This window comes from Pelophylax lessonae (genome assembly GCF_965119305.1).
Source record: "Pelophylax lessonae genome assembly, chromosome: 3".
Classification (NCBI taxonomy): Eukaryota; Metazoa; Chordata; class Amphibia; order Anura; family Ranidae; genus Pelophylax; species Pelophylax lessonae.
The window spans coordinates 60,957,612-60,982,498 of NC_138770.1; the positions used below are offsets into that span (position 1 = coordinate 60,957,612).

Consider the following 24,887-nt stretch of genomic DNA (forward strand, 5'->3'; position numbering starts at 1 on the left):
TGCTGAGGACTGTGAACAGAGACCACTCCGCGGGAATGTTTGATGGCGTATGATCGGTGCTCTGCAACAAGTAGAGGTGCAGTGAAAGAGCCTCTTATGGAGCCCCCTACTGGCTCCGGCCCCTTAGGCAGTGCCAGAATGATCAGTCCGCCCCTGTTTAGAACATGAACTTGAAACGTGAAGCTGCCGGCTGGCCCTGTTAAGTGATAGGGCCCGGGCACCCTACAGGAGACCCAGTGGTATCCCCTTACCAGCAGCCCGGAGTATGGGAACATAAAGTTGCAAAAAATCATACTCACTTAGGTGGATGCAGCATTCTATGAATGAAGGTAAAAAAACCTTCTGTATGCTGCTTCCTCCTCAGCCCCACCCTTATACTCAACCTGAGCCCCCTCTTGATCCAGGGATGTGCACAGAAGCCTTGGCTGTCTCGGATCTCCCTCTGTCATCATTGACTGAGACTCAGCAGCAGGATCCATTGGCTCCCACTGCTGTCAATTACAGTAAATTAGCCAATGAGGAGAGAGTGGGGGGCTTGGCCAAGCCGCGGCTCTATGTGCCTTATGGATGCATAGAGCGGAGCTTGGGAGTGAGCATGCACCAGTGTCCCCACAGCAAACGGCTTGCTATTGGGGGCACTGGTCAAGGTGGAGGAGCCCAGAGCGCAAGCCGGGGACCCGAAAAGAGGAGGATCGGGGCTTCTTTGTGAAAAAACACTACACAGAGCAGGTAAGTATAACAAATTTGTTATTTTAAAAAAAGCCAAAAACTAACGTTTAGAATCGCTTTAATGACCTTAGGTCACAGTTTAGAAGTCACTGACCCAGACCGCTTGGCTTGACTTCACTTCACTGCATCCTTAATCGGCTATGCTAGGTGTATGGGATGTTATTAAACTTAATTGGAAATCTGCACCTGCTCCTGTTCTGGAGATAATACAAAAGGCCATAACAGTGCATTTTAAAAGTGAATTATCAGTTGAAAAAATCTCTATTTACCATAATCACTCATTGTCCGTCTCCATTGTTTAATAAGAAACATTGCATCCGTTTAGATGTCCAGCATAAACTCCAACAGCAGTAAAGCAAAGTGCATAAGTCACATTCTATACAGCAGATATTCTGTGAAAGGAAATACGACAATTACAGGAGCAGGGGAAGAGAGGGAGACATTTGAAAGGTATTTGGCAACTATAGAAGATCATAGCTAACTGTAGGATAAAATGATAAGTGTTAACAATAAATTGTAGAGCAATTATGTATCTAGTCAATGGTATGTACAGTATCTTACAAAAGTGAGTACACCCCTCACATTTCTGTAAATATTTTATTATATCTTTTCATGTGACAACACTGAAGAAATGACACTTTGCTACAATGTAAAGTAGTGAGTGTACAGCTTGTATAACAGTGTAAATTTGTTGTCCTCTCAAAATAACTCAACACACAGCCATTAATGTCTAAACCGCTGGCAACAAAAGTGAGTACACCCCTAAGTCAAAATCTCCAAATTAGGCCCAATTAGCCATTTTCCCTCCCTGGTGTCATGTGACTCGTTAGTGTTACAAGGTCTCAGGAGTGAAGGGAAGCAGGTGTGGTAAATTTGGTGTTATCGCTCTCACTCTCCCAAACTGGTCACTGGAAGTTTAACATTGCATCTCATGGCAAAGAACTCTCTAATGATCTGAAAAAAAGAATTGTTGCTCTACAAAAAGATGGCATAGGCTAAGAAGATTGCCAAGACCCTAAAACTGAGCTGCAGCACAGTGGCCAAGACCATACAGCGGTTTAACAGGACAAGATCCACTCAGAACAGGCCTCGCCATGGTTGATCAAAGAAGTTGAGTGCACGTGCTCAGCGTCATATCCAGAGGTTGTCTTTGGGAAATGAGTGCTGCCAGCAATGCTGCAGAGGTTGAAGGGGTGGGGGGTCAGCCTTTCAGTGCCCAGACCATACGCTGCACACTGCATCAAATTGGTCTGCATGGCTGTCGTCCCAGAAGGAAGCCTCTTCTAAAGATGATGCACAAGAAAGCCCGCAAACAGTTTTCTGAAGACAAGCAGACTAAGGACATGGATTACTGGAACCATGTCCTGTGGTCTGAGGAGGCCAAGATAAACATATTTGTTTCAGATGGTGTCAAGCGTGTGTGGCGGCAACCAGGTGAGGAGTACAAAAACAAGTGTGTCTTGCCTACAGTCAAGCATGGTGGTGGGAGTGTCATGGTCTGGGGCTGCATGAGTGCTGCCGGCACTGGGGAGCTACAGTTCATTGAGTGAACCATGAATGGCAACATGTACTGTGACATACTGAAGCAGAGCATGATCCCCTCCCTTCAGAGACTGGGCCACAGAGTAGTATTTCAACATGATTCTGACCCCAAACACACCTTCATGATGACCACTGCCTTGCTAAAGAAGCTGAGGGTAAAGGTGATGGACTGGTCAAGAATGTCTCCAGACCTAAACCCTATTGAGCATCTGTGGGACATCCTCAAACGGAAGGTGGAAGAGCGCGAGGTCTCTAACATCCACCAGCTCTGTGATGTTATAATGGAGGAGTGGAAGAGGACTCCAGTGGCAACCTGTAAAGCTCTGGTGAACTCCATGCCCAAGAGGGTTAAAGCAGTGCTGGAAAATAATGGGGGCCACACAAAATATTGACACTTTGGGCCCACATTGGACATTTTCACTTAGGGGTGTACTCACTTTTGTTGCCAGCGGTTTAGACATTAATGGCTGTGTGTTGAGTTATTTTGAGAGGACAGCAAATTTACACTGTTATACAAGCTGTACACTCACTACTTTACATTGTAGCAAAGTGTCATTTCTTCAGTGTTGTCACATGAAAAGATAGAATAAAATATTTACAAAAATGTGAGGGGTGTACTCACTTTTGTGAGATACTGTATATATATATAAAGTGTACAACTATCAGCGCAATTTGGATTTTCGTTTTTATCTGGCGCAGCACTGTTTTATGTTTGTACTGTAAATCTTACTTCTAAGTGTCTGCTCTAAGGTGTAGGTGAGCAGTTTTTTTTTAAGAACCTTGTTTGATGTCTCTGCTATTGTAGATGCAAACATTATTTCTTCACCTTTTTTTAAATAAATAAAATGTAATGTGTTTTTAAGGATCCGGCTGTCCGGGATTAAGGGCCTCCAGGGCGTTGTGAGGAAAACTGTGAACGATGAACTTCAGGCCAACATCTGGGAGCCCCAACACATGGACAAGATCGTGCCGTCGCTGCTGTACAATCTCCAGCATGTGGAGGAGACAGAGAGGTGACACTCGTCATGTAGAAGATTGGATTATAGGTTCTTGTGTAAAGTCAAACCTCTAGGCCAGTAAAACCTTTTAAAGCCAGAACCACTTTATCCAGGTCTGGGTTCAGTAAAAATATTTTTTTTTCTTACATACAGCTGGCAAAATGGGAGTGAGTATGCCTTAGGCTGGGCTCACATATATGCAAATCTGATGTGTTTTACACTGCATCCAATTCGCATAACACGAGTGTGACTGGCTTTTAATGGAGCCGGTTCACATATGTCCAGGCGGCTGCGGTGCGAATTTGAAAAGGGTCCTGTGTGTTTTTGGGTCCGGTTCAGGTGCGAATTCAGGGGAAAATTTGCACCTGAACCGGTGAACACGAACGCACAGGACACCGTACTGCAAACCACAGCTGGACCATTGTGAACCCAGCCATAAAGCTCATCTAAACCCAAAACGTATTTTCTCTAGCGCTCATTGACAGACGTAGTCCTCGGTGATACACCACCTTCGGGTTATGTTGCCTCCACAGGAGCAGGACTAGACAGGAAATTAAAAAGCTCTGGCCACACCCTAGGGGCAGTCCCAGAGGGTATATCCTCTCTCTCTCTGCCTCAGCAAATCAGTTATTTTCTGTCTAGTTAGGAGTAAGGACCTAGATACCTTGCTGGGATCTTAGGTCCTGGCAAGAATTTTTTTCTTAAAGGATTTTTTAGACAGCTTTTTTTCTCCAGTGTTCCTGTGAGATCTTCAAGCAAGAAAGCTGAACTGGGCGACGGGCTGGATGTTGAGATCCGGTGGTCACCCCAGTTCAGCCTACGAGCGCGTGCAGGCCATAGCTCCGCGCTGGGTCGGCCGCGACAAAGTCCCATTAAAAGGACTGAACCCGCGAGTTAAACGTCTCGCTGAAACGCCAAAGACCATGAGTCACGGCGTCCGTATCGGTCGACAGCCCTCCCGCCCCGGTGGAGAGGGGTACTGTCAGGAGTTGGTGCCCGCCTGGTTCCGGTATGGTGAGTAGTATGTTCCCCCTTTTTCCCTGTCGGGTTTTGTGGTGAACGCGGGCCCCTCTCTGTATGGTAAGAAAGAGTCCTTTCTATCCTATAACATGTCACAGATCCTCCTACTTTGAGTGTGATTTTATGTGTGCAAAAAGCCAGGAGGCTTGGTTTGGGAGCTAACAATCTATTGTATACATGTTTAAAAGATGTAATCTGTGGCATTCTGGGAATCTTATGGGTTAAGTATAAGCTACCTACCAGTCAGAAGCCACGGACATGTAGACTGCCTTCCAAATCAGATCTCCAGCTATTAGCAGGCCTCCCGAACGGCCATGCGGTCCGCCAGGGCCGGTACCGCCAACCACGCCATATCCCCATGCAGAGAGAGTGTTGTGTGCCCTGCAGCACACCGCTATTCAGTACAGGCCGCCGCCATTTTTTTTGCTGGATCGCACGAGCCGCCATTTTGGCGTAGCCTCGTGTCTCCAGCATGGGGGCGGCCATGTTTGAGGTGATCCTACACCTCGTGGAGCTTGGGGGAGGCGCCGGAAGGCGTGCAGAGGGGCGGAGCCGCCTCCTTTCTTCCTGGGCAGCCAGCCAAAAGACTTCCTGTTTGTCAAGACAGCGCTGTAACCTGTTGCAGTTTAACTCTGAGCATCAAGTGGTGAGCCTGGGGGTCTATCTCTCTCTCTCTCGATCGATAGGGATCCCTAGCAGGTAACACTAAGGGGCTTTTTGTGGCGCTGGGGGTCAGAAAAAGAAAAAAAAAAAAAAAAAAAGTTTTTTTCTTTACTTTTGAATTATATTATCCAGGAAGTAACTGGAGTTATCATGGACCCTGCCACACATATTCCCCCACCTGTTTCCCTCGAGGGGGCCTCGGGACCCGCCGGTGCACAGAGTATAGAGTCATTTACAGCAATTTTGGAGTCTATGGTGGCTCGGGTGGAGGCGGCCTGTCAGGGACGGGGGTCAAGGAAGCGACCCCCGCCTACCCCTATACCATCTGACACCTCTGACTCAGATTCAGAGATGGTCACGGCAGTTGCAGGTTCCTCTGCAAGGGCTGTTATCCCAGGTAAAGCCCCCTCAGACAGTGAGGAGGACGCTTCTTCTCTTGCTATAATTCAGGAAGAAGCATTGGTGGACGCACTAGTTGTGGCAGTGCAAGAAACCTTAAAACTTGAGGCTTTACCGGCAGAGGCAACTGAAACAGAGATGCCTTTTGGTACTAATAAGCCCATCAAGACGGCGAAGGCTTTTCCTGTACCTAAATGTTTTGGTAATCAGATTAAAGGAGAATGGGAGCATTCTAAACGTACCTTTACTATTTCCAAGCGTATTGCTAGACGCTATCCGTTTGAGGAATCCATCATTAAGAAATGGACGGTACCACCAGTCGTGGATCCGCCTATTTCCAGGCTGAATAAAGCCACGGTTATTCCAGTGGAGGACACTTCGTCCTTTAAGGATCCGGTGGATCGAAAGATAGAAGCAGAGTCCCGCACTATCTTTTCTCTGATAGGGTCAGCATTTAGACCAGTAATTGTTATTGGTCTAGTTTCCCAGACACTTACGGAATGGGCGAAAATGGTACGCCAAGATCTTAGGGGAAAAGATATTCCCCAGGAGACATCTGATTTGATGGAACAGATCATACAAGGGCTACGGTTTATCTGTGACGCAGCCTTGGACACTACTCCCTTATTAGGGCATGCATCTAAGTTAGCAGTGATCCTCAGACGTGTGCTGTGGTTAAAATGCTGGTCAGCTGACCTAGGTTCCAAAAAGACCTTGACCAATCTCCCCTTTCAGGGGAATCGTCTATTTGGGGCCAACCTAGATGAAATCATTAAGGATGCCACTGGGGGCAAGAGCACTTTTTTGCCACAGGCTGCAAAAGCTAAGGGACCTCGCAACAAGCGAGGACCTTTCTTTACCGCCCATAAAGGGCGCCCGGCTGGTACTAGCGGGAAAGGCAAGACTCCTCCAGGAGGGTTCAAGAAGGGCTGGTCGGACAAGCAGAGGACCAACCCAGCCAAACCCGAAGTAAAGGAGTACACAGCCTGAAGGTGCGCCCCCACCCGGTTTCAGGGTGGGGGGGACGTTTTCACCGGTATTCAGGACATTAGATCGAGCATCAACTACTACTACCGGTGCGATTCTTCCCTTCCAACATTTAAGTACCACAGGAAGCGGTAGTTACCGTTCCCTGAATAGATCTTTTCCTTTACCTTTTCCTAAGATTAGTCCCGATACCTCACAGGAATCGGATCTGGTTGACCAGATAGGCCAAGTAGCCTCTAGTCGGGTGACTTCGGTCCCTGAGGTTCAACCAGAAAAGATCACCTTTCCTGATAACTATCAGGTATCTGATAAATGTGTGGGAACAGAAAACGACCAGACTTTCTCGGATGGTCGGGGCCAGATAGCTCTAGGGACGCCTGGTTCAGATCCAATCAGCGCCAGTGGTCCTAGAAATTCTAGGCTGGCCTCCTCAAGCCGGCCTGGCCGACTTGGACATGTTAGTCGCAGACGTTCCGTGGGAACTTCGTCTCAGGGAGTGTCTGTGGTTTCAAGGACCAATTTACCTTCGTGCTTTACAGTCGCTGGTTTTAATGGCCTGGCCATTGAGACCCAAGCACTGAAGGACAGAGGTTTGTCTACTTCAGTCATTCCTACCCTTATTAAAGCAAGGAAAGCGACTTCCAGCAAAGTCTATTATCACACATGGAAGACTTATATTGCGTGGTGCGAATCTTTAGGATTTCCTCCACGTACCTATTCGGTGTCTTGAATATTGGCCTTTTTGCAACAAGGGGTTGAGCAGAAGCTAGCCTTGAGCACCATCAAGGGTCAAGTTTCAGCATTAGCAATCTTCTTTCAGAAGCCTTTAGCTACCAAATCCTTGGTGCGGAATTTCATCCAGGGGGTGCGGCACCTGGCTCCTCCAGTCCGCGCGCCCTTACCGCCCTGGGATCTTAATTTTGTTTTGTCGGTTCTACAGAAACCTCCCTTTGAAAACATCAGGGAGATTCCCTTGCTTACTTTATCCCAGAAGGTGGCCTTCTTGGTGGCTATTACTTCTGCTCGCAGGGTGTCAGAACTGGCTGCATTATCATGCCAGTCCCCATACCTAGTGATTCATAGGGATAAGGTAGTACTTCATCCTAAGCCATCTTTTCTTCCTAAGGTGGTTTCAGATTTTCATCTGAATGAAGATATTGTACTACCTTCCTTGTGTCCTCAGCCCAAGCATCATCGGGAACATGCGTTGCATTCCTTAGATGTGGTTCGGGCAATCAGGGTATACCTGAAAGCTACGGAATCATTCCGTAAGACGGATTCACTTTTTGTGATTACGGATGGCCCCAGAAAGGGTTTGCCTGCATCTGCCACGACCATTGCCAAATGGATTAGACAAACGGTGGTACAGGCTTATTCTATTAAGGGTCAGAGTCCTCCGTTCCCTATTAGGGCGCACTCCACTCGAGCGCTCAGTACTTCCTGGGCCTTTCGCCATCAGGCGTCAGTGGTCCAGGTATGTAAGGCGGCCACTTGGTCGTCGGTACATACCTTTACAAAATTCTATAAAATTGATGTGACGGCATCGGCGGATGCCTCATTTGGCCGCAAGGTTTTGCAGGCCGCAATTTGAGGAGACCGGTGGTCTACCTCGAGGGTTTTTTTCTGTTTGAAAAAAAAAAAAAAAAGAAAAATTTTTTCTCTCTTTTGTTGAGTCTCATCATTAAGGATGAGCATTGTAAACTTCTAGTTGGCACCTGTTGGGCCTTCTAGATTGGGATTTGATTTCATTTTCCCACCCCTCAGTTGTGATACTGCTCTGGGACGTCCCGAAGGTGGTGTATCACCGAGGACTACGTCTGTCAATGAGCGCTAGAGAAAAATGGATTTTTGTAAAATCTTACCGTAAAATCCTTTTCTCTTAGCTCATTGACAGACGTAGTCCCCGCCCCTCTGTTTTTTTGAGTTGGGTTAAAATCTCTAAAGACTGCTTTTTCACATAACTGATTTGCTGAGGCAGAGAGAGAGAGGATATACCCTCTGGGACTGCCCCTAGGGTGTGGCCAGAGCTTTTTAATTTCCTGTCTAGTCCTGCTCCTGTGGAGGCAACATAACCCGAAGGTGGTGTATCACCGAGGACTACGTCTGTCAATGAGCTAAGAGAAAAGGATTTTACGGTAAGATTTTACAAAAATCCATTTTTCTCTTTTGTTCATTGAGAGACGCAACTGCTGATTAAAGATCTACCATATACAAGCGGGTTATAATGCCATCTACAGGAGCCGGCACTATAGTCCACTTGTAAATGGTTTATCTTTTATCAACAGTTGTGCTACTCAATAAATGAAAGAGTTTTATGGTAAGAAACAAAATTATATTTTAGAGCAGAGAAGAGTTTTAACTTCTGTTAGGTTCCTGCTACTATCGGAGCCCCTATTGGTGGGGATTTCATCATGCTTCTGCCTAGACAGGAAGTGAAGGGAAATCTCCCCCAACGTTGGCACAGACAAAAAGCAAAAATCATATTTAGTACAGCAGGGAAGGATTAGAGCTTCAGACAATGTTGTAATTCCTGTCTGTGTCTTCCTGCCCCAGTGACAACCCCTCACTCCCTTCTTGTACAGGGGTCACAGGGCAGGAAGTGATGGGAAACCTCCCTATTAAAGTTACAAACTAAAATAAAAACCTGCATAAATATTCAACTCTACTCCAAACTAATGACAAAAAAATGCGTCTGGTGTTCTGCTTTAATATCACCCCCCTGTAATCTGTGACTGAGAGTGGGGGAAGAGGTACTGCAAGCCATTCAGGCTCTCATGCATTGCATGTGCTGTCTATCCAACGCTGGAAGCTTTCTCACAGGAGGAGTATAAGGTGGAGATAAGGGTGGGCTTTAACACCCACACACCACACGTGTTCATGGGCAGCAGAGGTTTCTTTGCTGAGAGCACGCTCACTGCCTGCTTCCAACACAGTGACCAATCTGTCATAGACAGCTCCCAATCTCCACTAATGATCTTCAGCTAGCGAGACTGACTCCCGATCATGTGACCACTGTGACAGCCAATCACAGTGGCCCGTCCTGGCTGCCCCCTAGGTGTAAAGACCCTGTTAACCCGGGACTGGGTGGGCAGGGGTTAAGCAAAGATCAGCATTATAATAAAGGGCACCATTTGGTACCAGATTGCATCCTGTATAATTAAAACCAAATCTGGGCTCCATGTTCTCCCACTGCAAAGCCCCCTTCCCCCCTCAGGTGGTATTTTATGCTTTATTTTTTTTACCCTCCTTTATCTGATATCTTTAGTCCGGTAACATATTTGTTTAGGTATGGGTACCACCAGCCTTTTCCCTTGGCAAGAATTGGAGGCACCTTACCTTCAGGTTTAAATAAAACCCCTGAAAACGTTTTGAAGTTGGAACCGGAACAATGACCTCTTGAAGCAACAGGTCTTGCACCGCCCCAAACTTTGCTTGCAATCAGTCCAGGGACAGACGCACATTGGAAGAAAAGATCCTTCCCCGGAGGGTAAGAACGAAACTTGATCTTGTAGCCGGACCGTATACCTTTGTGGACCCACTTGTCTGGCACCAAGGAGTTCCACGGGCCCGGAAACCAGTGAAGACGTCCCCCCACCCCAGGCACAGGTGAGGGCGCACCTTAATGTAGAAGATGTCTGCTAGTCTGGAGAAACTGCTTTGGAATTGCCAGGCCAAGGTCACTTGGCTCCTCCTGAAGAGGCCTTGAAAGGCTTTGAACCCTTATCAGGGATGAAAAAACTTCCCGTGAGCCAAGTAGGAATGGCCACGTCTGTGACAAGGTACTTTACTCTTACTAGCCTGCGGAAGAAAGGTGCTTTTCCCCTCTGTGAGACTTACTGATGTCATCCAGGGTAGCTCCAAACAGGTGATCTCTTTGAAAAGGAAAATCAGTTAAGGTTTTTTTAGAGGTCTGGTCCACAGACCAAAATTTGAGCCACAAAACACGCCTAAGGACCACTGCCGAAACAATCTAGAAATCAGGGGAGCCGCATCCAAAGAGGCATCACAGATAAACTGCAGCCCCTGGACCATCTGGTCCACCAGCTCAGCAAAGGCAGGGAGCTGCTCACCCTCCAGGTCACAGCGTAAAAACTTAGCCCACTAGGTCAGAGTTTGTGACACCAGGCAATGGTGAAGATCGATCTGAGTGCCGAGCCAGCCACGGTGAACATACTGCGGGCCACAGCCTCCGCCTTTCTGTCAGCCGGTTCCCTAAAAGCTTGCGATTCTTTTACTGGAATCACGGCCGCCAAAGAGAAGAACACCCGATCAAAGCCGCATTCGGCTCTGATCAGGTCTCCATGTAATAAACCTGGAAGTGATGTCATGACTCTTCCGGGTGCCAAATTCAAAAAAATTACAGCACTCAAAACAGCCAAACCACTCTCCCTCACCTTCATTCCTGTTCCCCTTTATCTATCCTTCCCACCATTTTGCCTTTCCAGCCTATGTCTCACCCAAGGGTTCTACCTAAGCGTTTGGGTTGAATTTATGCTCCTGGTTATGCAATCTGAGCATGTTGATTAATTCTTTGGTTGTAAGATTGTACGTATCCGAGGTCTGTGAACCTGTATTGATCTGTCTTATGTCATCCTCTCGGGGCACAGTTTGTTCCCCTTGGGGTGCCCGGGGAGCGGTGGCAGACTTCTTGTGGACGTGTTCACTCACCTGTATTAGTCTGTTTGTTATGCTGTTATGTGTAGTTGATTTATCTTTCTGCCATGCCAGTTACGCTGTGACCCATATGTACTGCTTTATTTTGTTCACTTGGCTGTTTACCCTTGTTTACTTGTCAAACTCAATAAAAATCTATTGAAAATAAAAAATCAGCCAAACCTGGCATTTTGAATGTTTTTAACCACTTAAGCCCCGGAGGATTTGGCTGCTGAAAGACCAGGGCCTATTTTGCGATTCGGCACTGCGTGATTTTAACGGACAATTACGCGGTCGTGCGATGCTGTACCCTAATGAAATTGACGTCCTTTTTTTCCCACAAACAGAGCTTTCTTCTTTGGTATTTGATCACCTGTGCGATTTTTACTTTTTGCGTTATAAACAAAAAAAGAGCGACAATTTTGAAAAAATAATAATATTTTTCACGTTTTTTTATGTGAAATTCTCAAAAAAAAATGTAAAAATCAAAATTTTCTAACATTTTAGGCCAATTTGTTTTCTGCTACATGTTTTTGCTAAAAAAAAATCGCAAGAAGCGGATTTTGATTGGTTTGTGCAAAAGTTATTGCGTTTACTAACTACGGGAAAGATTTATGTCATTTGTATTGCTTTTTTTTTAACTAATAATGGCAGCGATCTGCGATTTTTTTTTTTTTTTTTTTCATGTGACATTGCGGCGGACAGATCGGACCCCTGACTGACATTTTTTATGCTTTTGGGGGTACCAGTGACATTACTACAGTAATCAGTGCTATAAATATGCACTGTTACTGTAAAAATGACACTGGCAGGGAAGGGGTTAACTTTATTAGGGATCCAGGGGTTAAATGTATCCCTAGGGGCGTGCTTCTGTCAAGGGGCGTGGCTTTTGATGTAACCACAGAGACATACAATCCTACATAGCAGGATCGTATGATCTCTGCAGTTACACCAGGGAGAATGAAAGACGGCTTTGTTTACATCAGCCGCCTGCCTTTCTCCCTGTCCAGCGGGAGATCGCGAGTGACCGGCGGACATCGGAGCCACCGGTCACTCGCACAGGGATGTCAGGGAACGAGTGGGGGCGGGAGCAAGCCTTTGGCGGCGCGCGCTCGCCCCCTATTGGCTTGTGGGCGAGTGACGTACCGGTATGTTACTTTGCCCAGGAGGGGCTGACTGCCGCAGTATATGTACTTGCGGCGGTCAGCAAGTGGTTAAGTGCAGAGGAGGTGTTTTGGGGTCTTTTGGACCCTCAGACCCCTTCACAAGAGTAACTGTCAAAAAAAACAAAACATTTTTTAATTTACGAAAACCGATACCGATATGCGATGACCAAAATATTGGTATCGGCAATAAAAAAACGATAGCGGTTGATCACTAATTCTTTGGATGTGATTCGGGCAGTTAGGGTTTACCTGGCGGTTACTGAATCTTTCAGGAAATTAGACTCTGTCTTTGTCCTCACGGAAGGACCTCCAAAGGGATTGGCTGCCTCTGCTGCGACCATATCCAGATGGATCAGGCAGATGGTTATAGGCAGGCCTATTCATTGAAGGGTCAGGTTCCTCCTTTCCCGGTAAAGGCGCATTCTTCTACTAGGGCACTGAGTGCCTCTTGGGCTTTTCACCATCCGGTGTCAGAAATACAAGTTTGCAAGGCGGCAACTTGGTCGCCTGTGCACGCGTTCACAAAATTCTCCGAAGTAGATGTGTTGTCATCCTCGGATTCTTCTGTTGGCCGCAAGGTTTTGCAGGCTGCTGTGTAAAAGAGAAATTTTTCTCTTTGAGGGTGTATATTGTTTCTAGGTGAGCTCCAGTTGTTCCTGCTTGAGCTCCTTGTTCACTGGTTTAGCCTTTGGGGAATTACATTCTTTTCTGCGTTGTTTTCCCACCCCTCATGATACTGCTTTGGGACGTCCCAATGGTCAATAAGAATATGGTGCTGCGTCTGTCAATGAACGATGGAGAAAACTGGATTTTTGACGTAAAATCCCTTTCTCTGATGTTCGTTGACAGACGCAGCACCCGACCCTCTAATTATGAGTGTATGGGGTTTTTTCCCTTCTAAACACTGCTTGCAACAAAACAAGCCTATAGCAGAGTGTGTGGATGTACGCCTGCAGGGACGGCCCCATAGGCGTGGTAAAGATTTTTCCTGCCTAATGTCCTACTCCTGTAGGGGGCAGCATAACCCAATGGTCAAGAAGAATATGGAGCTGCGTCTGTCAATGAACGATAGAGAAAACTGGATTTATTTACTTACCGTAAAATCCTTTTCTCTGAAGTTCATTAACAGACGCAGCACCCGCCCCTCTAATTATGAGTGTATGTTTTTTTTTTTTTATTCTAAACACTGCTTGCAACAAAACAAGCCTATAGCAGAGTGTGTGGGGTTATGCCTGAAGGGACGGCCCGCCCCATAGGCGTGGTAAAGCTTTTTCCTGCCTAGTGTCCTACTCCTGTAGGGGGCAGCATAACCCAATGGTCAAGAAGAATATGGAGCTGCGTCTGTCAATGAACGATAGAGAAAACTGGATTATTTTACTTACCGTAAAATCCTTTTCTCTGAAGTTCATTAACAGACGCAGCACCCGCCCCTCTAATTATGAGTGTATGGGTTTTTTATATTCTAAACACTGCTTGCAACAAAACAAGCCTATAGCAGAGTGTGTGGGGTTATGCCTGAAGGGACGGCCCCATAGGCGTGGTAAAGCTTTTTCCTGCCTAGTGTCCTACTCCTGTAGGGGACAGCATAACCCAATGGTCAAGAAGAATATAGAGCTGCGTCTGTCAATGAACTTCAGAGAAAATGATTTTACGGTAAATCAAAAATCCAGTTTTACTATAATTCCTCCAATCACAAAGAAAAAGCCGCTCTGTCATAAATGAGTATACCAGATACTGAATATTTACTTATAGTTAATGTTTGACTAGTAGATTGGGGGCCACATCTGGCCCTCATTCAGACTCACACACTGCCTTTAATTATTATACAGCAATAGTTCAGTGTTCTTCAGAACCACAGTGCAGTTTTTGTGTTTGTTTAGGTTGCCATCTTGTGGTCATTTTGAGGCTGTGCATGACACATGTTTTATAATTGCAGCCGCTCTCCATCGCCACTGCAGAGCACAGAAAAGGAGAAGGAGAATCCAGCAGAGCTGGCGGAGAGATGTCTGAGGGAACTGCTGGGTAGAGCAGCCTACGGAAACATCAAGAACGCCATCAAGCCTGTTGTCATGTAAGCACCCCACCAGTCCTCTGTCTGCTTCTGAGGAAATTCTGTTTGTTGCAAGCATTTCAGTAGTTTGTAGTGGCAAAGCCACTTAGACCTCTACATTCAACCTGTTAAGATTTTACGTTCTGAAATAGGGAGGGCTGATATTGCCTGATGGGGATGAAGCAAAATATTGCAGCTCTGCATTTATTAATACATTGTTAAATACAGGCAGAGTAAATATCGGAATTTGACTGGTATCACCATCTTGCAGTCCCAGTTCTTGTGCTCTTAACAGGGAGCATGCTGATAGGAGGAGAGGGCAGGGTGACAGAGAAATGAGTTTATATCCACTTATCATTAGCTGTGGGGGGGGGGGGGGTAGCAGAGTGTTTTAATGGACACTACAGTTTGCAAGCACTGTGTATATCTGACTAAGCCAGGCAGATGAAGGGAGGGAGGTCATCTGTGCTGACATGTAGCATGCTTATAGGTGCAGGGAGCAGATTGACTGAGCAGAGAGATGAGCTAATCTGCCTGCTGCTGCTCTTCAGTCACAGACTGGGGAAGGGACATTATCTGTAAGGATTATTTAAAGTAGAATTTCAGGCTAACACTCACTGTGCTTAACCTTCCTAGCGGTATTCCCGAGTGTGACTCGGGGTAAGGTTTTAGTGCCAAAAGCGGTAACCCCGAGTCACACTCGGGGTAGCGCTAAGAAGATCGCTGGATACTGGAGGAGGTTTTACTTACCTTTTCTCCGGGATCCAGCGAAGACTGCGAGCGGTGTGCGGCGGCGGAGCTTCCTCCCAATCGTCTGCGAGCCCCGGCTTCCGTCTCCGGCGACGTGACGTCCGCCGGGGGGTGGAACCGGCGGCAAATTCGAATGTAAAATGCACCAAACACACTGATATCGTTCAAAATAAAATAAAATCATATTACATTGCCCCCCAGTGCCCTTTCCTGTAGTTTTACTGTACTTTTTATGTAAATATATGTATATATATATATATATATATATATATACATATATATACAGTATATATATATATATATATATATATATATATATATATACACATATACATATATATATATACACACACACACATATTATATATATATATATACATATATATGTATATATATATATATATATATATACACGTATATATATATATATATACACACGTAATTCTTGTGAATGAGCAGCCCAAACCAACTGTATACATTATATATATATATATATATATATATATATATATATATATATATATATATAATATATATAAAATATATGTATACATAATATATGTATACATACATATATATATATATAATATGTATAATAAATGTATACAGTTGGTTTGGGCTGCTCATTCACAAGAATTACATGCTTTCAGCACCTAAAATAATGGTACCGCTTTCAGCACCTAAAATCCAAAAGAATCATACCGCCAGGGAGGTTAAATATGTTCCCTCCCTCTTCTTGTACCTACCTGGCCTAACTTAACCTAACCTATGTAGCTGAGCTCAATGCACGGTTTCATTGGTCAACTATGTGGCAAATGAGGCTTAATGTTAATAAATATAAAGTTATGTACTTGGGGGCTAAGAATATGCATGTATCATACATACTAGGCGGAGTAGAACTGGGGGAATCCATAGTGAAGAAGGAACTGGGGGAATGGATAGTGAAGAAGGAACTGGGGGAATCCATAGAGGAGAAGGATCTGGGTGTTCTGGTAGATCATAAGCTTAATAATAGCATGCAATGCCAAGCTGCTGTTTCCAAAGCAAGCAAAGTCCTTTCTTGTATTAACAGAGGCATGGACTCCAGAGAGAGAGATATCATTTTGCCCCTGTACAAATCATTAGTAAGACTAATCTGGAATATGCAGTTCAGTTTTGGGCACCAGTTCTTAAAAAGGATATCGAGGAAATGGAGAAAGTGCAGAGAAGGGCAACCAAACTGATAAGAGGCATGGAGGAGCTCAGCTATGAGAAAAGATTAGAGGAACTGAATTTATTCTCTTGAGAAGAGGAAATTAAGGGGGGGATATAATCAACATGTATAAATACATAAGGGGTCCATATAGTGAACATGGTGTTGAGTTATTCACTTTAAGGTCAACGCAGAGGACAAGGGGGCACTCTTTACGTCTAGAGGAAAACAGATTTCGTCTCCAAATAGGGAAAGGTTTCTTCACAGTAAGAGCTGTGAAAATGTGGAATAGACTCCCTCCAGAGGTGGTTCTGGCCAGCTCACTAGATTGCTTTAGAAAAGTCCTGGAATCTTTACTGGATGTACATAATATAAATGGGTACTAATATTTATAGGTAAAGTTGATCCAGGGAATATCCGATTGCCTCTCGGGGATCAGGAAGAAATTTCTTTCCCCTGCTGTAGCAAATTGGCTCATGCTCTGCTGGGGTTTTTCGCCTTCCTCTGGATCAACTGCGGGTAAAGGATTGTGTATATGGGATTGTATGGTTGGGTTTTCTTTACTGTTTTTATTGGTTAAGCAGGATGGACTTGTGTCTTTTTTCAACCTAACTATATAAAAAAAAGATGTGGGCACCTCCAGGCAGGTGATCCCACAGCTCTGGCTCTCCTGTGTCCAGTGAGTGGTGGCTGCATTGGGGAGTTTAGCTTTGAAGTAGAAGTACAGCCAAAGCTTGTGTGGGTGTACTTCCATGGATCACAGGAGTGCGGTTCGTTCTGCACTCCTGTAACCCGTTTTTAGCTGACAGCAGGCTGAAGCCCGCTGTCAGCTGACTTCACAGTGTCGGGATCCATCCAGGAGCCTGGACCGGCACCTGGCTCAGCCTCTCAGCCAGCCACTGAGAGCCTGAGCCAGCCACTCTCACCCCCCTCCCCAGCCCAGCACTCCAGTGAGCACTTGAGGTGAAGAGATTGACAGTCACCAGCTCTCTGCTCATGGGGATCTTGATCAAGAAAATATGGGGCCAAAAGGAACTAAGTGCTTAGTTCTGGGCTCTAATTCTGATTGGCTGTCAGCCCATCAGTGGAGGATAATAAGACACATTGTAGAGGAAATTTCTGGCTCTACACCCTCCCCTGGTGCTTGGACTTATTTCTTCTATTCTACGGACCTTCCAACCAGCTCATACAAGAGATCTATCCTGCCGTTTCCATTAAATGCTGCTAAAATGAAAGTACCTAGATTTTGTAAATATCATAAAACTCATTCTATGAATATTTGGGACTACTACATACAGCTGCAAGAAAAAGTATGTGAACCCTTTGGAATGATATGGATTTCTGCACAAATTGGTCATAAAATGTGATCTGATCATCATCTAAGTCACAACAATAGACAATCACAGTCTGCTTAAACTAATAACACACAAAGAATGAAATGTTGCCATGTTTTTATTGAACACTCCATGTAAACATTCACAGTGCAGGTGGAAAAAGTATGTGAACCCTTGGATTTAATAACTGGTTGAACCTCCTTTGGCAGCAATAACTTCAACCAAACGTTTCCTGTAGTTGCAGATCAGACGTGCACAACGGTCAGGAGTAATTCTTGACCATTCCTCTTTACAGAACTGTTTCAGTTCAGCAATATTCTTGGGATGTCTGGTGTGAATCGCTTTCTTGAGGTCATGCCACAGCATCTCAATCAGGTTGAGGTCAGGACTCTGACTGGGCCACTTCAGAAGGCGTATTTTCTTCTGTTTAAGCCATTCTGTTGTTGATTTACTTCTATGCTTTGGGTCATTGTCCTGTTGCAACACTCATCTTCTGTGGAGCTTCAGCTGGTAAACAGAGGGCCTTAAGTTCTCCTGCAAAATGTCTTGACAAACTTGGGAATTTATTTTTCCTTCGATGATAGCAATTCGTCCAGGCACTGATGCAGCAAAGCAGCCCCAAACCATGATGCCCCCACCACCATACTTCACAGTTGGGATGAGGTTTTGATGTTGGTGTGCTGTGCCTCTTTTTCGCCACACATAGTGTTGTGTGTTTCTTCCAAACAACTCAACTTTGGTTTCATCTGTCCACAGAATATTTTGCCAGTACTGCGGTGGAACATCCAGGTGCTCTTGTGCAAACTGTAAACGTTCAGCAATGTTTTGTTTGGACAGCAGTGGCTTCCTCTGTGGTATCCTCCCATGAAATCCATTCTTGTTTAGTGTTTTACATATTGTAGATTCGCTAACAGGGATGTTAGCATTTGCCAGTGACTTTTGTAAGTCTTTAGCTGACACTCTAGGATTCTTCTTCACCTCATTGAGCAGTCTGCGCTGTGCTCTTGCTGTCATCTTTACAGGACGGCCACTCCTAGGGAGAGTAGCAGTGCTAAACTTTCTCCATTCATAGACAATTTGTATTACCATGGACTGATGAACAGCAAAGCTTTTAGAGATACTTTTATAACCCTTTCCAGCTTTATGCAAGTCAACCATTCTTAATCGTAGGTCTTCTGAGAGCTCTTTTGTCCGAGGCGTCATTCACATCAGGCAATGCTTCTTGTGAAAAGCAAACCCAGAACTGGTGTGTGTTTTTTATAGGGCAGGGCAGCTGTAACCAACACCTCCAATCTCATCTCATTGATTGGACTCCAGTTGGCTGACATCTTACTCCAATTAGCTCTTGGAGATGTCATTAGTCTAGGGGTTCACATACTTTTTCCACCTGCACTGTGAATGTTTACATGGAGTGTTCAATAAAAACATGGCAACATTTCATTCTTTGTGTGTTATTAGTTTAAGCAGACTTTGATTGTCTATTGTTGTGACTTAGATGATGATCAGATCACATTTTATGACCAATTTGTGCAGAAATCCATATCATTCCAAAGGGGTCACCTACTTTTTCTTGCAGCTGTATTAATGTAAGAACTCACTCATGATCTACATGGCACCACACACAAGTATTCCAAGATATGGTAATCTGGAACACTAAAAATGGTGTCTTTGAATTATGTCTCTTCCATAATCACCTTTCCCTAGAATCCTATGACTAGTTCTTCAGATTTAGGGCTCATTTACACAGGCATCAGATGCATACAGTGTATATTTTTATACGAGGCGGTATTTATGGACTATATTTTACGCTTTATGAATGTAAACATTTGTTCTACGTTTGCATACATACAGCATAAATAGACCCTATTGGCCGCCACCATTGCTCAGGGTCAACATGAAATATCAACAATGGATAGCCAGCACCACAGCCGCCGCTGATTGCATAATATCCATGCTTACATGTTGGCCCTAAATGAGTCATTCATGCAGCAGCGGCACATGTGCCTAATGATCTTGGCCTTCAGTCATTCAGATTTGGGCTTAGCTCATTCTGTGTGTGTGCTAGGCACATAGATGACTTATTTAGGATGGACATGGACACTTTAATAGTGTGCAACCTGTGGCGGCTGAGTCGCTGGCTAAACACTGTTGATGTTTCGTGTCAGCCCAGCCAATTGGATCAGTTTATGCGCTACATAAAAAACATAGTATATGAGCTGCATGTGTACAGCATATGCACTACTAAAGAGCAGCAATGATCCTCAATGAGTCCTGTTTTGCAGGCACCTTGATAACCATACCTTGTGGGAGCCTAAAGTCTTCGCTGTGCGATGCTTCAAGATAATCATGTACTCCATACAGGTAGGTCAACTAATATATTAACCCTTTGACTTTTCATTTAAATCAGCTAAATACATTTCAAGCACATCAAAACAAAAGGTGTGCAAAGTCATACAGCTGTTTTCCTTAGAAAGCAGCTACAGCCTGAGTAGAAAATCTTTCCACTGCCAGCATGCTGCATCCCTCTTTATGTGGAAGCAATGGTGTCTCTGCAGGTGTCTGACACACCCCCTGAATCTGAGCTAGAGCTCTCCAAACAGCAGTAAGCATGAGCATCTTATAAGGGCGCTGAGGGCATAAGCTGACTCAGCAGGGAGTGTCTCGGACCTCTGCAGAGAAAGCAGCTGCTGTGCAGACCCAGTGCAGGATCTGGCATTCTGTATAATCTCTTGGCTTCACCTCTGCTTGCTGCACAGATCAGAGTTTGTGGACTTTCCACACCTCACTATTAGTATGTCTATATATTCCTACATTTGCATAAGGGGCAGAGCCAATCCCAGTTTTGCCCCTCCAATGAAATGACTACCCCACAGTATAGCATGAACACCATAATCATTTCATGTATATTTGATGTATTCTGCAGCCCCAGCACTCCCATCTGGTGATCCAGCAGCTGCTCAGCCACTTGGATGCGAACAGCAAGAGTGCCGCCACCATACGAGCAGGGATTGTGGAGGTCCTGTCTGAGGCTGCGGTCATAGCTTCCACGGGTCCTGTTGGTATGTATGGAAATCTGAACACCATCCAGAATATTGTTTATAATAGAAAGGAAGAGAGTTTTTACTGCTGGTTAGATCTGTATGGGGAATTGTTGTCACTTCCTGTGCCAGGGACCACTGACATAGGAATGGGAAGTTAGGGGCCTCCATTCACAGTGAATACTTTGCCCATCTTAGTGATCTACACAGGGCTTTTTTTTCTCAGAGAATAGGTGCAGGAACTCCCCCTTTCTGAGTCACTTCTTGTCTCCGCCCCCTACCCACCCCCGAGCACTGTCCCTTGGTTCCACCAACTACCCATCTCCCAGTACCGCCCTATTTAGAGAATACAGAGCCAAGTATAATTTTGTGGTGCTAAGTAATCTTTATGGAATTTATTATCGATAACAAGAAAAGCAGTAAAATAGATCCCTTGAAGCCAGCAGCATTAGACCCCCCCCCCCCCCAGCAACAATAGACCACTAGCAACAATGGACCCCCACAACAAAATACCATCCCAGCAACAGCAGATCTCCCAACAGCCAGCATCAATAGACTCTCCAGTAGCCAGCAGCAGTAAACCCCTCTCTCAACAGTAGATCAATTCCAGCAATAACTGACTCCCCAGCAACATAGGATCCTCCCCCCAACAGCAATATATCCCCCACCAGCAACAATAGACCTCCCCAGGAACAATAGACCATCATAAAAATAGATCCTCTCCAGCAACAATAGATCTCCCAACATCAATAGACCATCCAGCCTACCCCAGCACCCCTTGCTATTAGTGATCCAAATTACACTTGCAGTGACGCTTTAAGTCAAAACAGAGATCTCCCCACTGCTTGCAGTGAAGGGAGCTGGCGTCAGTGTACCATTCAGAGGTTTAAGAATATTAACCTTCCTAGCGGTATTCCCGAGTGTGGTTCAGGGTTAAATTTCAGTGCTAAAAGCGGTAACCCCGAGCCACACTCGGGGTACCGCTAGGAAGATCACTGGATCCTGGTAGAGGGGTTGCTTACCTTGTCAGCAGGATCCAGCTATGTATCCCGGCAGTGTGCGGCGGCCGGATCTTCCTCCCGGTGCTCTGTGCCCCGGCTTCCGTCTCCTGCGACTTGACGTTCGCAGGGGGGTGGAACCGGCGGCAAATTCAAATGTAAAACACACCAAACACACTGATACAATGCAAAATAAATTCACATTAGATTGCCCCCCAGTGCCCTTTCCTGCAGTTTTACTGTACTTTTTATGTATATATATATATATATATATATATATATATATATATATATATATATATATATATATATGTACAGTGCCTTGCGAAAGTATTCGGCCCCCTTGAACTTTTCGACCTTTTGCCACATTTCAGGCTTCAAACATAAAGATATAAAACTGTAATTTTTCGTGAAGAATCAACAACAAGTGGGACACAATCATGAAGTGGAACGAAATTTATTGGATATTTCAAACTTTGTTAACAAATAAACTGAAAAATTGGGCGTGCAAAATTATTCAGCCCCTTTACTTTCAGTGCAGCAAACTCTCTCCAGAAGTTCAGTGAGGATCTCTGAATGATCCAATGTTGACCTAAATGACTAATGATGATAAATAGAATCCACCTGTGTGTAATCAAGTCTCCGTATAAATGCACCTGCACTGTGATAGTCTCAGAGGTCCGTTTAAAGCGCAGAGAGCATCATGAAGAACAAGGAACACACCAGGCAGGTCTGAGATACTGTTGTGGAGAAGTTTAAAGCCGGATTTGGATACAAAAAGATTTCCCAAGCTTTAAACATCCCAAGGAGCACTGTGCAAGCGATAATATTGAAATGGAAGGAGTATCAGACCACTGCAAATCTACGAAGACCTGGCCGTCCCTCTAAACTTTCAGCTCATACAAGGAGAAGACTGATCAGAGATGCAGCCAAGAGGCCCATGATCACTCTGCATGAACTGCAGAGATCTACAGCTGAGGTGGGAGACTCTGTCCATAGGACAACAATCAGATGTATACTGCACAAATCTGGACTTTATGGAAGAGTGGCAAGAAGAAAGCCATTTCTTAAAGATATCCAGAAAAAGTGTTGTTTAAAGTTTGCCACAAGCCACCTGGGAGACACCAAACATGTGGAAGAAGGTGCTCTGGTCAGATGAAACCAAAATCAAACTTTTTGGCAACAATGCAAAACGTTATGTTTGGCGTAAAAGCAACACAGCTCATCACCCTGAACACACCATCCCCACTGTCAAACATGGTGGCAGCATCATGGTTTGGGCCTGCTTTTCTTCAGCAGGGACAGGGAAGATGGTTAAAATTGATGGGAAGATGGATGGAGCCAAATACAGGACCATTCTGGAAGAAAACCTGATGGAGTCTGCAAAAGACCTGAGAATGGGACAGAGATTTGTCTTCCAACAAGACAATGATCCTAAACATAAAGCAAAATCTACAATGGAATGGTTCACAAATAAACATATCCAGGTGTTAGAATGGCCAAGTCAAAGTCCAGACCTGAATCCAATCGAGAATCTGTGGAAAGAACTGAAAACTGCTGTTCACAAACGCTCTCCATCCAACCTCACTGAGCTCGAGCTGTTTTGCAAGGAGGAATGGGCAAAAATTTCAGTCTCTCGATGTGCAAAACTGATAGAGACATACCCCAAGCGACTTACAGCTGTAATCGCAGCAAAAGGTGACGCTACAAAGTATTAACTTAAGGCTGAATAATTTTGCACGCCCAATTTTTCAGTTTTTTTATTTGTTAAAAAAGTTTGAAATATCCAATAAATTTCGTTCCACTTCATGATTGTGTCCCACTTGTTGTTGATTCTTCACAAAAAATTACAGTTTTATATTTTTATGTTTGAAGCCTGAAATGTGGCAAAAGGTCGAAAAGTCCAAGGGGGCCCAATACTTTCGCAAGGCACTGTGTAGATATATATATATATACACATTACTATATATATATATATATATATATATACACATTACATGCAAAATAATGGTACTGCTTTCAGCACCTAAAATCCGAAAGAATCATACCACCAGGGAGGTTAATAGATATAAGAAAGGACGCCACTCACCAACCCAGTGCATTAGTATGTATATGAATGTACCCTCAGTCCACATTGCTCCAGCCACGCCCCCCTGACATGTTTATGCCCCCCCCCCGCTCACCCGGGCTTGGTCACAGAGGTGGTTGGTGAGCGAGCGGTGCACTTTCATCTCTTTGATAATACCCCCTGCTATTATATACATTCAGTGCTAGAGGTGCCGGAACTCCATCCCCCCCCACTGCAAAAAAGTCCTGGACCTACATATTCCTTATACACCCCTCCCCCCTTTCTTTTTTTTTCTTTTCAATTATAAATTTTATTAAAGTTTCAAGGTGAGGCTGTACAATAAAGAATCAAATAAACAAAACATATCATATTCAAGTCTGTTCTTACATGAATTTCTTCGTAACTCAATTATATTCCAGTAGGTTCTTCTCACCTTAACTTCTCTATTTCTATAAAACAAATCAACCCCAAAAAAAAAAAGAAGAAAAAAAAAAAGAAAAAAAGGGGGATGGGGGGAGGGGGGAAGTCAAAAAGGGGGGGGGGGAGGAGAGGGATATAGGAAATTATCTCCTCCCTTTCCTGCCGAGTTATCATTTTATTACTACTCAGGGGTCAATCACATCCTCTTCCAACAGGGTTCTCCCTTGATTCGAAAGCATGTACGAGTTCCATACACTCCATGTTTCTGTATACTTTTCTCTTTTATGTTGAGCTGTCAGAACCAGATCCTCCATTTTATTTATTTCTTCTACTTTACGTATCCAACATTCTATTGTTGGGGGTATTTGTTTTTTCCAATTAAGGGGAATACAGGATCTAGCTGCACCCCCGTTTCTTATACCGATATCTAGCCCCCCCCCCCACCCACTCTCTAGACTCTATCACCAGCTCCTTCCCCCACATCCTTCTACATCATTTCCCAAACCCTATTTTTTCTACACTCCCCAGCCTTCTTTCTCCTCCTTCCCCCTAATTGCTGCATACGGCCTTGTTTGACAAGTTTACCATTACTTGCTGCCCCCATTAACCACTTTCACGAGGACAAGAAGTGAGCGAAACAGACCACAATATAAATCTGATAGGAGTTTTATTCTAAGCATTGTAAAGTAAAACTCTTCTTTGGTTTAGAAAAATCAATCCACCGCAGGTCATTGTAAGATTCTCAACCCATGCAGTGGGGTTGATTTTCTAAACTTAAATAGACTGTGCACTCTCCAAGTGTACTCACTCCAGAGCTTAGTAATTGAGGAGAAGCTCTGCTGACTGCCGTAATCCAATCATGTGCAAGCAAAATGGCTGT

At 44.7% G+C, this 24,887-nt stretch overlaps 1 protein-coding gene across 1 annotated transcript in view; it reads left to right on the forward strand.

The window, feature by feature from the left end:
• EFR3B (EFR3 homolog B) overlaps window positions 1-24,887 on the forward strand; it is a 340,255-nt gene that overhangs the window by 227,338 nt on the left and 88,030 nt on the right. The window contains exons 6-9 of the mRNA XM_082251134.1: window positions 3,135-3,284; window positions 14,094-14,228; window positions 19,766-19,844; window positions 20,407-20,542. Coding sequence (XP_082107260.1) covers window positions 3,135-3,284; window positions 14,094-14,228; window positions 19,766-19,844; window positions 20,407-20,542 — 500 coding nt within the window. The remainder of the gene's footprint in view (window positions 1-3,134; window positions 3,285-14,093; window positions 14,229-19,765; window positions 19,845-20,406; window positions 20,543-24,887) is intronic.